The following is a 15,915-nucleotide window of genomic DNA, read 5'->3' on the forward strand; positions in this document are numbered from 1 at the left end:
TCAGCAGTTAAGAAATTAGTATATGAAAATATTATATATTGTTGAACATTAGTTTGAGTGGGCAGGAGTAATTAGATTGCTACTTTGCCATCAACTCAATTTCAATTTAGAACCACATAATATTACACTACGCTAAAGATTATTAATTTGATAGTGTCACTATAGTAATGGAGAGTCAAGATATGTTATCCAAATGGCATAAATCATCATCGCGTTCTACCATATGTTTATGATCTAGAATAAATTCCGTTTTTGAATAAGAAATATATGCAAACCACATTGTAAGATGGATACCTGGAAAAAGATTATACATAATTCATGATTCTACAACATATTGATCACACTTGGCAAAAAAATCCCAACCTGTTCATATTATATGCTACAACATATAAATGATTATATGTTATCTAATAAGTTGGATAGCGTGTGAAGTGGGACAGAATTATACATTTCTCAAATGTTTAGAAACTTTAAACAACACAAAATCTTCATGTGCTAACTGAATAATATGATATTGAACTTTTAGAAAAAATTCAGAGAACATATCTAAATATATGCTATCAAATTTTGACCTCAAATTCTTATATGAAATTTATTTTAAAATGATTTCAAGTCTCCGAGTTTTTTTTAGAGTGTTAGCTACAAATTTTTAGAAGAATTTGAGGTCAAAATCCTAAAAGATTAGTACAGGTTTCAGTGTGAAGGTGTTGAGGTCAGAAGACTAAAATGTTGGTTTTGTGTTGTTTAAAAATTGACTTCTAGTGAAACAAAGGTTGTGCTTGTATTTTACACTTTGTATTAGGAGCTTGAGACTTGAGGTGGAAATCAGCAAATGTAGGGGAACATAAGGGAACTTCTATGTTTGAACGGTTGTTATTTGTGTGTTATATGCTTGTATTACATGACTGTTTCTATGTTATAGTGAATTGTACTTATATGTTGGTCTGATAATGTTTATGTTAACATATAGGTTTGTGGGGATGGTTTGTGCTATGCATATGACACTTGGAGTGAAGAAGTTAGGATTAAACTTCTTGCGTAGTTGAGTCTATAACCTCAGCAGGTACCATGCACCCATGTATGTCCATGGTTCTTGCGCAATTAGTATAGGATGTGAAAGGGAATTCAGGACTAGTGAATGTGGAATTGACAAGATGACTAGCAAAATGGGTCATGAGAAATGGGAGGTAGTTCATGTAAATGGATACTCCAAGTCACTCTTGTGGCAAAATTAATGGTATGTGACATGTATGCTTAGTTGTATTCGGCTATATGAACTATGTGGAGTAGATAAAAATGCATTCATATAGTTTTTAGTGTTGGATATGATCTGTTTTATTTAAATAGGATTTGCCTCCTACTGTATTATTATGCTCACCCCTTTAAACTATTGTGCACGTGAGGAATAAGATACTTAAAGTTGAAATTTTTGTTAAGAATAAGTTATTATATAACGTGTGTGTTGTTCTACTTTCATAAAATAAGACTTGATTTTAAATAGTCAACTTTATAATGTTTGTACTACTACCTTATGTAATCAAAAATAAATTTCAGTTTTGTGTATATGTGTTCTCTATTCCAATTTCTTTCATGTTCTATTATGAAAATTCATTTCGTAATGAAATATGAGTTGCCCCTAAAAAATTGATTTAACAAAAATGGGGATGTGACAAGTCAAGACGCACGATCTCCTTTTTACACTTTATAGTCTAATGTCACTTGTTAGCATTATTAACCCGTATAACTCAAATATTCAAACAGACTAGTTAAGAGTAAGCACACATAGAACCCAAATTTCATCAGTGAGTTTTGTAATAACTTTTTATGAACAAGATTCATCCGTGCGCATTAATGAATCAGATGACGTGAGAATTCATTACGGATGATTCAAGTCATTAAGTGTTTACTCTGTCCGTCCTAAAATCCATCTGGGTTCCGGTTTCTATTCCGGGTTCTTTTCCATTTCTCGACACAACCACAAAACAGGTTGTCTTATTGAAGATGTTTCTGTGGATGGGCTTTGGTTTCACGAAACGGCATCGGCCTATTTACTTTTGAAGCCCAAACAAAACTAGACACCAGCCCATAGCGCCAAAATGACAACTCACGCCCTACGCGCGCCAATAGGATTTTAATTTCCCGCTAAAAACTGAGCCACCCAAATCCCTATTTCCCCTTTTCAATTTCTCACTCAAATCTCCATCTCCTCTTTATACCCCCCACACTCTTTCGCGCTCTCAGAGATTAATCAACCCTCTTATTTCCCTCCAGATCTAATCTCTTACCCTAGTTTTCATCGCCGATTCACAATGCCTTCCATCGCCGACGGCACCGTCGAACACCTCGAATGCACCGCCGCCGGAGATACTACGCCTCCGAGACGGAGGCTGAGATCCAACTCCTCGCCGATGAAGCTCAGCCCGATGAAGTGCAAGCGCGCCGTGATTGCTCCGTTGCGCGACTCTGAAGACGAATCGGAGAGAAGCGTCGAGGAGGAGGTCGGAGGAAGCAGCGGTGATTTGACTCCTCAGAAAAGAAAGTTGAGGTCGGATTCGTCGTCGCCGATGAAGCCGAGGCCGGTATCGTCTCCGATGAAGTGCAAATCGGCCCGCCGGCGACTCAGTTCTTGCACCACCACTACTGTAAATGTGAGATTTGGATTAGATAGTCAGGTTTGAGTTCAATTAACGATTGGGCAAATGGAGAGTACTTAACTTTAGCTTCATTTCTGGTTATTTGCAGGGAATTGAGAACTATTTCAGTCAGAAAAAGCCTCAGGCCTTTTGCAAACCGCCGGTCGTTGCTAAGCCGATCTGGAATCCTAGAGGCAAGAGTTGTTTAAGCAAAGTTAGATTAAATTTTTGGTGAATATGTGATTACATTGGTTTTAAATTAGCGAATTGTGTTGAATTTGTAGATAAGGAGCAAATGAGGATAGTGAAGGAGGCATTGCACTTGTCTACGGTTCCCTCTACAGTTGCGTGCCGCGATGTCGAGCAGAAGAGGGTTTTGGAGTTCTGCAAGTCATGTATAGAGCAAGGGAAGGCTGGGAGTTTATATGTGTGCGGGTGTCCGGGGACTGGAAAATCCTTGTCCATGGAGAAAGTGAAACAGCTTTTGGTGAATTGGGCAGGAGAGGTGAGATAATTGCCTTCTATAGTTTATGTGCTCATTTTGTACAGTTGCCTAGGATATGTTTGATTTATTTTACCTAAAATGTGTTATCACTGTCATTATGTTTATGTTGATGTAATATCATAAATCACTTCTAGATGGCTTCATTGCGTCAAGTAAGAAGTGTTTGACATTGGATTGTTTTGATTACCAGGGTGGATTTCAGGAACCGGATGTGTTGGAACTTAACTGCACATCGTTAACAAAAACTTCTGATATTTTCACCAAGGTACTTCAATTCTAGAGTAAAGACTACATTGTTAATTAATGTGGCAGATGTGCTTATCCAATTTTACCTGGCAGATACTTGCTAAACACCAACCTCAAAAGAAAGCTAAAGGCGCTACCTCCCTGCAACTCCTTCAGAAACTATATTCTCAGAAGCCTCAGTCAGATAGTACTAAGATGATGTAAGCAAATTATGTCCATCTGCAAAGCTTTACTCTATTGCATTTCAAAAATGAACTCATGATGCTTCTTTTCTTTTCTTTACAATTTTTATGCGACCAAGAGTCTGATTGCAAGTGGTTTTTGTTTTATCAGGTTGATAATAGCCGATGAGTTGGATTACTTGATTACTAAAGACCGGGCAGTGCTCCATGACCTTTTCATGCTCACAACATACCCATTCTCGAGATGTATACTTTTAGGTACAAACTGTAGTGATAACCAAATCCATTTCAATTTGTCTGGCACATTTCTATGTGAAGTGCTCATGTTATATTTCAATTGCAGGAGTAGCAAATGCAATTGACCTAGCTGATCGTTTTGTCCCCAAACTACAGTCATTAAATTGTGAGTTCATTTACCTAATTATGTTTTCCGACTTCTCTGCATACAAGTTTGGCAGACCTGTAATCTCTAAGTGGTATTTACTGGCGCTTGTTCTTATATATTCTTATAGGTAAGCCTATGGTTATAACATTTCGGGCATACTCTAAGGATCAGATTCTCAAGATTCTCCAAGAGAGACTTTTGGTGAGTTTGTGCTACTTTTGACTTCCTAGTTCCTGCTAAACATGTAGAGTTTCTTTATTTGTTCAACTCATTACTTCATTAGTGTATGCAAAAATCTTCAAATAGTTCTCATACAGAACTTGATTAAAAGATTGTCTGCTTTTCCCTTCGAGTGGAACATCTGGATAAATGTGGATTCAGCAATTCTGCCAAAGGAAAAGAGTAGTTTAATCTAATTAGATTAATAATCTGTCATAGCTGTAAATGAGTAGAAGGTACTTATAGTTGTAGCTTACTAGTATTACTTAGCATTAACTGTGTGTCTAAATGTGTTTCCACAGGCACTACCGTACACTATTTTTCAACCACATGCATTGGAACTTTGTGCCAGAGTGAGTTTACCATGATTTATTATATTTTAGAGACCTTTCTTTGGATTTATCAATGTCATTTTCAAATGAGGTGTACTAACTGTATGAAAATGGCAGAAAGTTGCTGCTGCATCTGGAGATATGAGGAAAGCTCTTTGTATATCCAGGTTAGTGAAAGCCTAGTCATTCAAAAGCTTCACACTCAACATCATTCATTTAACTAATATGAAACTCTTACTTGTGTTATCAAAAGCAACTTAGAAAATATAGCTTGTCTTTTGCTAAAAAAGTGTAATATGCAAAACAAGATTACTTGAAGGCGGTTTAGGGTTGTTGTAACATAGTTCTGATTAGTCCTTGAAACCTCCGGTATAGTTGAAATGACCACTCCTATCTCATTTACTGAATAGCATGGGGTAGCATTTTTCATAATGTTGACAAAAATAAAAAAACACTTACTGCTATCTTTAAGCTCTCTGTTGGGCAGAAGCCTAACCTAAATATCTTTTTTCCAGGAGCGCAATTGAGATGCTTGAAGCAGAGTTGACAGAATCTACTGACAACATAAACTCATCAACAGTAGAAAATCCATTATCTGAGCAACAGACAGTTCCAGCTCTTGCTCTGGTGAAAAAACAGGAGACTGATGTTGTAAGTACTCACTATTGTCACTATGCTTATCCATTGTAAAATTCCGATAAGTTTTGAGATTGGTTTGCAAAATCTCATACCTATAGGGCTATATTTGCTTCACTCTAACTCCAGGCTATTATTAGTACTAAGAGACTTAAAGTGTCAGAAGTTGGATAATGCATACACCCTTGTCATCATGAATCTTAGATTGCTAATGAGTTTTGGGACTGGTTGCAGGTGAGACTTGATCACATGGCTGTTGCCTTGTCAAAGACATTCAGGTCACCAGTAGTAGACACCATACAATGTCTTCCTCAACATCAACAGGTAATCCTCTTGCGAGTATATCATTCAATTTACTATTGTATGACAGGAGTATTTCAACCCCTTTTGCTAGTAACACTAGTTTCAAGCCACCAATGGAACATATTAGCAAGATATAAACTATTGGTCATTGATTAAGCCCAGGCAGCAAGTTGCCGCTATATTAACTGCTAGCTAACATTCCTTGGCTTTTTGTCAAGCTAGGTTTGTTTTCATAAATTATAGAAGATCTTATACTTGTGTTCAACTAGTGTTAATATGTTTCCTCATCTGCTTTGACCACAGATTATAATGTGCTCTGCTGCAAAACATTTTCGTGGTGTGAAGAAAGACACAACTATAGGAGAGGTGTGTTTTCTGGATAATATTGACCATAAATGTAATGGAAAGATGTATAAAATGTGTTACTGATCTTTTAACTTTTCAACTTATGCAGTTAAATAAATCTTACTTGGACATCTGTAAATCGACAGCAATTCCACCAGTCGGAAGTTTTGAATTTTCAAGCATGTGTAAGGTGCTTAATGACCAGGTACGAACAGATGTTTCGTTAACACAACTCCTCTTGATAGTACATACAAACTCACAATATGGGAAACATGTTGGTTACTGAGGCATTATCTATTTGCAGGGGCTTCTCAAACTCAGTGGTCAGTCTCGAGATATAAAATCCAAGAGGGTGACATTGAATGTGGATGAAGGGGACATCACATTTGCATTGCAGGTGAGGACACACCTCTCAGCCTCTAAGATCGTCCGCATTTCATTTGTGGCATTTTTCATACTCTATGTTTGCTTGTTGACATTTACCTTCCTTTCTTGACAGGGAATCCGATTTTTTCGAATGTGTCTTCAGTAATTATCTCCCGTTTAGAGCCAAGTACTCCCAATTTTGAGATTAAGCATTTAGAAGAGATGAGAGAAGAATAACAAAGAAAAAAAATGTAGTATAGGTTATACACAGGAGATGTATCTTTGTGATTGTTTGTACTAGCTGTTGTTGTAGTACATTCCTGATTATTTATACATTTGTACCAAATGAAGCAGAATAATTGTGCCAATAGAATCATATCAGTTTATGGACTATTTATTTATGGCAATTGATATCCAACATTTCATTGCTAATTGGGTTGGTAGAAAGAATGGCTTGGAAATCATCATATTATTTTTAGTTATTTAACTTATTTTTATGTTATTCAAGATGCTTTTCCTTTTTATTTTTCTAATAAAATTTCAGGAAACATTTCTATGTTAGTAATTTAAGAATTTATCCACAACAGTGGGCCCAAATATATAGCCCACTAGACCGTATCTCTTCTCAGAGCCAGCAGACAAGTCGACACCCCACTCAACCGACTAAAAACTGAAATTTCAAATCAGTCGAGCTGCCTCCACCTCCTCCGCCGCCCCGCCATGGAAACCCTAGCCGTCAGCTCCCGTCAGCTGACGTCAGCTCTCGCATTTCCGTCCACCGTCGCCGTTAATTTCAACGGCCGAGTATCCAGCTCTCTACCTCTGCTTCGATCCACCGCGCGTGTCCGTACTCTCAGATGCTCCGTCCTCTCTTCTCCCTCATTAGGTACAATGCTCTCTCCAATTTCTCCACTCACGTTTTGATTCACACTAGAAATGCACGTTTCGCTACCGAAAATTGTTATTGAAATATTAAGCATAGTTCAGAATTGAGAATTGTAAGAAAAAATGTATGGAGTTCTTGTGTGATATTTGGTTATAGCTTTGTTAAAGTTGACATATATGTTTGTCACGATAGTAATGTGAGGTTTTTCTTTGGAATGGTGCTCCAGCTGAGCAATCAGAGAAGTTTTTTGAGGCTTCGAAGAATGGGAATTTGATTCCTCTATACCGGAGTGTGTTCTCCGATCACTTAACTCCGGTGCTTGCTTACCGGTGTCTGGTTAAGGAGGATGATAGAGACGCGCCGAGTTTTCTTTTTGAGTCTGTTGAGCCGGGTTCCAAGGACTCTAATGTTGTAAGATTCTCCAGTCTTTTGCACATTTGTGTTTTTTTTTCCGAAGTGGCCTGGCTCTCAGCTTAAAGAGTTACCTGGATCATGTGTTTAAAAACCTGTGAATATTTGTTAGGGGAGGTACAGTGTTATTGGAGCACAACCGTCTATTGAGATTGTAGCGAAAGAGAACATGGTTACGATTATGGACCATAGAGAAGGGCGTAGGACTGAGGAGATTGTGGAGGATCCAATGACTGTTCCTCAGAAAATCACAGAGGGATGGATACCGCAACGTCTTGATGAGCTGCCAGAAGCATTTTGCGGTAAGAGAAGTGTACAGATAACAAAGTTTGATTTTACTCGTTGTACTCATGCCCCCATCATAACTACTGCTTTTAAACATGGTGATGAATATCTTAGAAGAACACATATTGTTGCTTGCCCGTTTCCTCTAAGTTTGAGTCTAGGTTCGAAAATACGCAGATAAAAGTTCTGCTTAGTCTTTTTTCTTTTGTCTAGTTTTAAATAGTATTTGATGTCGTGAATTCTTACAGAAGTCAATTATTTCCGTTGTTTAGTTCAATTATAAAACAAAGTGGCTTTTGAAATGACTATTGTGTTAAACTCTTTGATCAGGTGGATGGGTGGGCTACTTCTCTTACGATACAGTGCGTTATGTGGAGAAGAAAAAGCTGTCATTCAGTGGTGCACCGCCAGATGATAGAAATCTTCCTGATCTTCATCTTGGCTTGTATGATAATGTGATAGTATTTGATCATGTTGAAAAGGTACTTTGATCTATAACTATTATTATTTTTCCTTCAAACACAAGTTTTCACTCTGTTTATAGTTATACTTTTTTTGTTTCTCGTCATGAAAAATAAATTGCTACATTAGTGGTACTAGCTGCCTTGTTTTCTGTGTACCTGGGTTTTTCATGCTAAAGTTCAATACCTTCTTCCAATCAACTCACTGAAACATAGTGAAATGAAGACTGAATAATTTGATAACCATACCTGAATTTAAAATTTTAAATGCATTCAGTAACTTATGTGCCCATTAAAATGAGCTTTTTTTTCCGTTACTCTTATCCGTATATTCTTTGTATTTTAAGATCCTTTTTATTTATTCTTTTCCGTTGAAAAAGAAGAAGTATAAACTCCATGTTGAAACCAATTTTTTGATTCCATTCTTTGATTGTATTTGGATTTGAATATATTGGCTGCTATCTTCTGTGAGTGTAACCATTTTATTTGTTAACCTTGTGACTATAGAAAGCACATGTAATTCACTGGGTGCAATTAGATCAGTATTCTTCTGTTGAGGATGCCTTCAATGATGGGATAAATAGATTGGAAACACTGCTATCTAGAGTGCATGACATTGTCAGGCGAGTAATCAAATTCTTCCTGTTTCTTTCTATTTTTGGGTGTTTCTGCTTCTGTTTTACAATTTATTCGAGCCAGCCTCTCCGTATAAAGGACAACTATGTAGCATAAAATAAATTAATAAAAAATAGACTTAAAAAAGTATGTCACTATGGTGGCCTGGATGGCTGGACAGCATTAGAGTTATGCCACAGCATGTGTTTAAAGGTCATAATTGAGGACATGACAGCATTTTGTGGTTGACATGTCATCAGAAAATAAAGAAGTTTGGATCATAAAAGTTTGGAGGTACTTTTTAATAATAAAGGGTAAATTAATCTATTTTTATTAAACCACTTTTCTAAACCCAGTTTTGGCCCTTGCCTTATTAAAATATTTCAACTGTAAAACCATATGTAAACATGGGGAAAACAATTAATTGCTTAAAAATAAAAAGAATTAAATAAAAGGAAAAGCCCAAACTGCCTTGAGAGACTACGTTCACCAAGTAATTTGTTTTAGCTTGTTTTAAGGTTGCATAATTTTTAATTGTCCTTTTCGGCTCAAGGCTGCCTGAGGGCTGGGGGAAAGATTACCATTTTATGCATTTCATTACATGTTTGTTTGATTGTTTCTATCTTGAGGTAGATTTAAAAATTCAATTTCAGCCCGAGGCTGCCTGCAGGTTCAATAGAGTTACACACTCGTCTCTTTGGTGCTAAATTGGAGAACTCAAGCATGACAAATGAGGAATATGAGCAAGCAGTTTTGAAGTCTAAAGAACACATCTTAGCTGGGGATATATTTCAGATAGTATTAAGTCAGCGTTTTGAAAGGCGGACATTTGCAGACCCGTTTGAAATTTACCGAGCATTAAGAATAGTTAATCCAAGTCCGTACATGACTTATTTACAGGTTTGCCTTTTTTTTTTGGTTTAATTAAACCACTATTTGCAGAATTCTTGTTTACTGTGTAATTCTAAGGTTATTTGAATACTACCCGTGATCAGGCTAGAGGCTGTATTTTGGTTGCTTCAAGTCCAGAAATTCTTACACGTGTTAAGGATGTAAGTCATTGAAATACTTAAACCTATGTCATCTGAATTTTGGTCTTTTAACTTATTATGCGAGCTGTTACTAGGTGGGTTTTTATGGTGTAGTCATATTGTCATGTTTCTTTTCCTTCTGTTTTCTTGTATTCTGTTCTCAGTCTCATTATCTTTGGTTGTTTTCTTGGTTTATAGAGAACAATCACCAATCGACCACTTGCTGGTACTGTTAGAAGAGGAAAAACTCCCGAAGATGATAAAAGTATGGAAAATCAGCTTTTGAATGATGAAAAGCAATGCGCGGAGCACATTATGCTTGTAGATTTGGGGAGGAATGATGTTGGGAAGGTTACCACTCTTCTCTTTTGCCTAATTTATTCTCCAGACTGTAAAATTGGCGTGTTGGTTTCAGTTTCATAGAAATTCTATATCAGACAACATCTATTGCGTTGTTGTAGTGTATCCTTTTTTATATGGCATAATTGATTCTAGCTTACAATTGCATTTGCTCTAGAGCTCCTGTTAAGCATGCTGTTGATTTTGTTTCTCTGTTTTTGGTTCTTGAAGCTGATAAAGTAACAAAAACAAACCCACGTCCTTTTTGTATCCCCTTTCCATGGATATAAAACAACAGACTGACTTTATAATAAGATTTGATAGGAGTACGGTAATTGCCAACTTTTTTTGCCCAATTATATTAGGTTTCAATTTTCTGATTCAGAATGTAATTATCTTGCATCAAATCGGAGATTGATCATTTGGTGGAGTTCTTTGTTGACTTTAGGCCAACCATAGTAAGAAAGAGACGCACCATAGATTGAGTGCCTTTCGATTTGCATATAATTCATTTCTCAGTCTGATGTATCTTTTCAAATATATATATATATTTTTTTTTTGAATTTTGCTACTCTATCGAGTATTTTGTAGCCATTATCATATGCTTAATACTTCTTGTAGGTCTCGAAACCTGGTTCTGTAAAGGTTGAGAAGCTCATGAACATTGAGCGTTATTCCCATGTGATGCACATAAGTTCTACTGTAAGTAGTCTTCCTTTGTTACACACATAATTATCAACAGTAGCCTTTATTCTATTTAAAATAATTGACTGACTTTATGCGGTAGTTTTGCTCAAGTTATCCTTGGAGATATCAAAAATGTACTCCTAGTGTATTTCATCAGTTTGATATCACAACTGAACCCAGCAATGAAATGAATAAAGGGGACAATAACCTATACATTGCGTGTCAGGTCACTGGAGAGTTGCTTGATCATTTAAGTTGCTGGGATGTTCTACGGACTGCATTGCCAGTTGGGACTGTCAGTGGAGCACCAAAGGTTTGATCATGAGCCCTTTTCCACCTTTTGATTATGTTTCAGAGTTTCTAGCTTGCCATCCATGTTGTGAGAAGTCAGAACCTTGGACTTGTCACTATAAATGAAGCAGTGGAATTGTCACAGATTTTGGGCTCATATTGGCGGATGAGATATTTTGTAACATGATGTTAAGATTCCTGATCTATCTTAGATGGACTTGCTTATGATTTGTTCTGATATATATATATATATATATATATATATATATATATATATATGACCTTATTCTCAACTATGCTCCTGCAGGTAAAAGCCATGGAGCTGATTGATGAGCTGGAAGTGACCAGACGTGGTCCATACAGCGGTGGTTTTGGAGGAATTTCATTTTCTGGAAACATGGACATCGCCCTTGCCCTGAGAACTATTGTTTTCCCTTCTAGCTTCCGATTTGATACAATGTACTCATACAAGGATGCAAGTAAGCGGCGAGAGTGGGTAGCTCACCTCCAAGCTGGAGCTGGAATTGTGGCAGACAGTGTTCCTGCTGAGGAGCAGAGAGAGTGTGAGAACAAAGCTGCTGGTCTTGCCCGGGCTATCGATCTTGCAGAGTCATCGTTTGTTGATAACTGAATGTATTCATGTTCGCTTACAGAATCTGTTATTTTAAGCAATTTCAAGTTTTCACAATAATTGAGTGGATTCTGGATTTATAATGCAAGTTTGGAGGGAAAAAATATGATGCTAGGATTGTCTCAGATGTTGTGAATGCACTTGATGTTGACTACATGGAAAAAGCTGAAAAACTTTGCGATAAAGAAATAATGCGAAGAACTGGACTTCTTGCTTTTGAGTCTAAATTAAAGTGTTTGGTGAAACGCCATAAAACTGATTTTGGCCGAAGCGCTTGTCCCAACCGGTTGTTTTTGAGAAGCAGCTATTCCTAGCTTTCAGGAGTAAGAAACTCTGAGGTTTTAATCAAACATGCTCTAGTACCTAATTTATCCTTAGTTGTTTCTAATAATTCCACTGAACCTTGAACCCAATCTTTTCTTTTCACCATCGATTCCCAGATGGGTCTGAGAATATACATGAGATGAGCGTCATTCAACCTCCATTAATTCTCCAGAGAGCAAATTCCCCGATTTTTTGAGGAGTTAAAACAACTGACCCACAATCCCACTCTTTCAAGGTCGATCAGCAAAGTAGACTCAAACCCATATCCCTCACCTCTAAAGCTCATCAACATCAATTTGGAAACCTGAAAGCCGTCTCAAAATTCCCATAAAAAGAAAAAAAATCTTGCATGACTAGATGACCGCTAATGCTCTAGTTGTATGAGTGTCTAAAATATGTAGATACGTGTTGAATGCGTTTTATAATCATAAGCGAAAGAAAACATATATTAATAATTTCTGGGAGTGAAGAAAAAGAAAGCGAAATATAAATTAAAAAAAAAACTCGGTGGTGACTCAAGGATGAATGAGATCAACTTTCCATTTTTAATTTGCTATTTTGGTTCGTGTTTAAACTTTATGTAAAACAAATATATATATATATATATATATATATATATATAACACTTTTCTTACAACTTACTATATATTAAAAATTGTTTTAAGTATTCACAGCACATTTGAAAATAATTTACTAAATACCTTAATTGTTTCCTTTCACAGCAATCCAAAAGCAATTACACCCGACAACAAACTCAAAAACAATTCTTCTCACAACACATCAATCCCAAATTGGGCCGTAGTATACTTTGAGCACAATTGTATACACCAGGTTGAAGATGTTTATGTTGTGGTGAAACCAAACCCGAAAGTTAGTTTTTAAGCTTCTTTGCAAATCCAGCCAAGTATTTGCCCTGGTAAAAGGCTTGTTGTAGTTCCAACTCTGTTGGTTCACGAGATCCATCTGCTGCAAATGTTCCGGCACCGTAAGAAGAGCCACCCTTCACCTCGTTCATCTCATACATGTCCTTTCCAAATGTATAACCGAGAGGGACAAATATCATGCCATGATGCGCCAACTGTGTTACTGCTGTTAATCTGTAGATGAATACCATGGAATGGAAAATGAATGAATGTACAAGAAATCAAATTGTACTATAGAAGTGTAAGTAGAAAATCTCCTCCTTTGAGGTAGAAAAGAGGCTGATAATCATCGAAGAAGTTTCTTGCATAACAGTTCATGGAGTCAACAACATGAACAAGCATCCAAGACCAATCAAGTGAATCGGTGTAGAAATGAAACGGTTTGAGGGGAAGTGCAAACTCACGCAGTAAGCTCCTGACCTCCCCCGTGAAATCCAGTACTCCAAAAAATTCCAGCAGGTTTGCCGGCAAGTGCTTGTGTTTCCCATATTTCATGTGTGGAGTCAAAGAAGGCCTTGCATTGCGCTGACATTACACCAAAACGCGATGGAAATCCAAAGAGAAAACCATCTGCTTCCAAAAGTTGTTCCGGCCTTATCACTGGCACATCATCTGGCTTAGGAAGGGCCTTCATCTTTTGCAATATTACATCTGGAAGTGTCTCAGGGACCTGCTCCATTCTAATCAAGTCAAACAAAGCTTAATTCAGAATATCAAAAGAGACTACCAGACCAAAAATTCAACTATGCTGTTAATTGTGATCAGAATCAAAGAGCTTAGTGTTACTACCTGCCAAAGTGTTCCTTCAACACCTTCAACTGTATTAACTCCTCGCTGTACTTCACGCGCCATAGTCTCTACATGTCCATGTAAAGAGTAGTACCTGCAAAAAGTAAATTCAACATCCAAAGCCGGTTCAGCTGGTACAAGTTACAAGTTTTCAAATTTTAAGAAAACAAGTAGAAATGGACCATAAACTCACAATGATGCATTTCTGCAATAAATAAAGGGAGATGGAAATACTTACACTATGTATATCTTGGTAGTAGCCATAGCTGTAGACCGAGGTAAGAGTTTGATCCTGGTTTCTGGGATCCAACTATTTATGCATGTACAATCTCTTCCCTTATGCACATTTGTACAAGCTAATACACAGACAAATAGCAAAGAAGATAAAGAAGAACGATGAGGAACGAGGTATCTGGCAAGTGTATCAACTATACTGATCTGATTCAAAACCAACAATAAAGCTTATTGGTACAACAAAGGAACATCACAGCACAAAATTTGCCGATAAAGGTCTAATGGGGAATACTACTTAGAGAAGGCTCTCGATCAGGGGACACTCGGTCGCTTCAAGTTTATGAGAGGGAAAGAATTCCAGAACAGCACAATACAAACATACAACAAATACAAATGTTTGGTGAATTCTCTCATAACCGGTATGATTACAAAATTCAAGAATATCCCAGTCTCATCTCATGACTCCACATTACAAGAAGTATATGGAAACTAAAAGGCAGTCAAGGCAGGTGCGCAAGTGATCATTAGAATATGGAAATTACTAAGAAAATGCAAGATTGCTGCTAATATGAGATCAAATATTCAATTATGCAATGACATACCCAAAAGTTAGCAAATATCAAGATCAAAACTTAAGTCCACAAGACCAAATCATATGAAAAGCTCAAGAACAATAAAAATGCCTATTGCTTCCACATGAGAGCTGCTGAGAGCATAACGCAGATCATCAAACTGTCAGACAGAGAAACACAACTGCAATTTGATCAATTTAAGGGACAAGAAAAGGAGCTAAGAGGATGTTATTATAACCTTGAAAACGCAGAGTCAGAGACTCAGAGTCACTTGAGGTTGGTAGAAGAAGAAGAAAAGCCAACGATGATAAAGATGATGATCCAGTTTTAGTTACGAGCCAAATTGTACATGGAGAGCGAAGAATAAAGAAACGTGTTGCCCAACTACCATCATCACTATAACATGACAAAGTCTTATCCTGATTTTTTATCTTTTGCTTCAATACTGTTGGCAACGTTCTACATGCTCATAGTATCACTATTCGGACATGTTCATAATACGATGACGGTTGGATGTCACTAATAGTTAGAATTTAATTAGTGACAAACTGACAATGATGTCAACATTGCTGAATACGCACAAAAACTCTGAGCAGGTGAGAATTTGTGTTCGTCTCTTATTTGCTTGTATTATATATACTACATTGCATTTTCACAATTGAACAAAATAAACAGAAAACCACATATCTCCATGAGAAAATGATGAACTAAATATCACTGAAACAAAAAAATTAAAATAAGGGCAAACATGTGTTTAGTCCTTGTATTTTTGGTTAGTTATTCATTTCGTCCTTAAAGTTTCAATATTATCTATATAGTTCTCGAACTTACAACTTTTAATCTAGAAAGTTTACTCGGTTAACAAGATGAGATGACCATTAGATATCCTCCAAAACAATGTGTAATTACCTTTATATCAATGTTTTCTTTTATTTTCTTTAGTATTTCTTTTTTATTGTTTTCAATAATATGAATGTCTTTACTTGATAAAGTCATTTTCATTATTTGTTGTGTCTTCATATAAATTTAACTTAAGATGAAAATACAAATTTATTAGATAATTGAAGAAAATATTGATATAAGAGTATTTTTCCATTTTACACTTTTTTGAAGGATCTTTAATTGTCACCTCATCATGTTAACATTTAAATTAACGGATTGGACCTTTTAGACTAAAAATTATAAATTCGAGGACTATATAAATAAAAATGTAACTATAAAAACTAAATAGACGATCGATCAAAAGTACATGGACTAAATGAATGTTAGCTCTTAAAATAAAGA

General features: G+C 36.5%; 3 protein-coding genes across 4 annotated transcripts; 2 read left to right on the forward strand and 1 right to left on the reverse strand.

Moving 5' to 3' along the window:
- Window positions 1-2,266: 2,266 nt before the first annotated feature.
- LOC126788014 (cell division control protein 6 homolog B) lies at window positions 2,267-6,532 on the forward strand. Its single transcript, XM_050513964.1, is given in 16 exon segments — window positions 2,267-2,648; window positions 2,743-2,827; window positions 2,918-3,138; window positions 3,329-3,403; window positions 3,478-3,584; window positions 3,718-3,873; window positions 3,875-3,969; window positions 4,079-4,152; window positions 4,473-4,523; window positions 4,620-4,669; window positions 5,018-5,153; window positions 5,373-5,462; window positions 5,745-5,807; window positions 5,896-5,991; window positions 6,091-6,183; window positions 6,286-6,532. Coding segments are annotated over 16 exon segments (1,764 nt in total). The 5' UTR covers window positions 2,267-2,309; the 3' UTR covers window positions 6,319-6,532.
- A 268-nt stretch (window positions 6,533-6,800) lies between these two features.
- On the forward strand, window positions 6,801-11,887 carry LOC126788015 (anthranilate synthase alpha subunit 2, chloroplastic). The gene is made up of 11 exons (XM_050513965.1): window positions 6,801-7,038; window positions 7,265-7,449; window positions 7,562-7,751; window positions 8,065-8,216; window positions 8,703-8,818; window positions 9,464-9,710; window positions 9,806-9,862; window positions 10,040-10,192; window positions 10,802-10,882; window positions 11,094-11,180; window positions 11,466-11,887. Exons 1-11 carry the CDS (start codon window positions 6,873-6,875, stop codon window positions 11,787-11,789), a joined length of 1,758 nt encoding a protein of 585 aa, XP_050369922.1. The 5' UTR covers window positions 6,801-6,872; the 3' UTR covers window positions 11,790-11,887.
- Window positions 11,888-12,876: 989 nt separating this feature from the next.
- LOC126788027 (probable NAD(P)H dehydrogenase (quinone) FQR1-like 3) lies at window positions 12,877-14,994 on the reverse strand. 2 transcript variants are annotated; one of them, XM_050513980.1, is made up of 5 exons: window positions 14,870-14,994; window positions 14,064-14,181; window positions 13,826-13,919; window positions 13,441-13,706; window positions 12,883-13,210 (listed from the first exon to the last, which is right to left on the reverse strand). In XM_050513980.1, the coding sequence occupies exons 2-5, from the start codon at window positions 14,087-14,089 to the stop codon at window positions 12,985-12,987; spliced, it is 612 nt and encodes a 203-aa protein (XP_050369937.1). In that variant the 5' UTR covers window positions 14,090-14,181; window positions 14,870-14,994; the 3' UTR covers window positions 12,883-12,984. The 2 variants fall into 2 exon arrangements, with proteins under 2 accessions (XP_050369938.1, XP_050369937.1); XM_050513981.1 differs by lacking the exon at window positions 14,870-14,994 and having other exon boundaries at window positions 12,877-13,210; window positions 13,441-13,716; window positions 14,064-14,116.
- Between the last annotated feature and the right edge of the window lie 921 nt (window positions 14,995-15,915).

Source organism: Argentina anserina, chromosome 3 (assembly GCF_933775445.1).
Source record: "Argentina anserina chromosome 3, drPotAnse1.1, whole genome shotgun sequence".
In the NCBI taxonomy this organism is placed as follows: domain Eukaryota; kingdom Viridiplantae; phylum Streptophyta; class Magnoliopsida; order Rosales; family Rosaceae; genus Argentina; species Argentina anserina.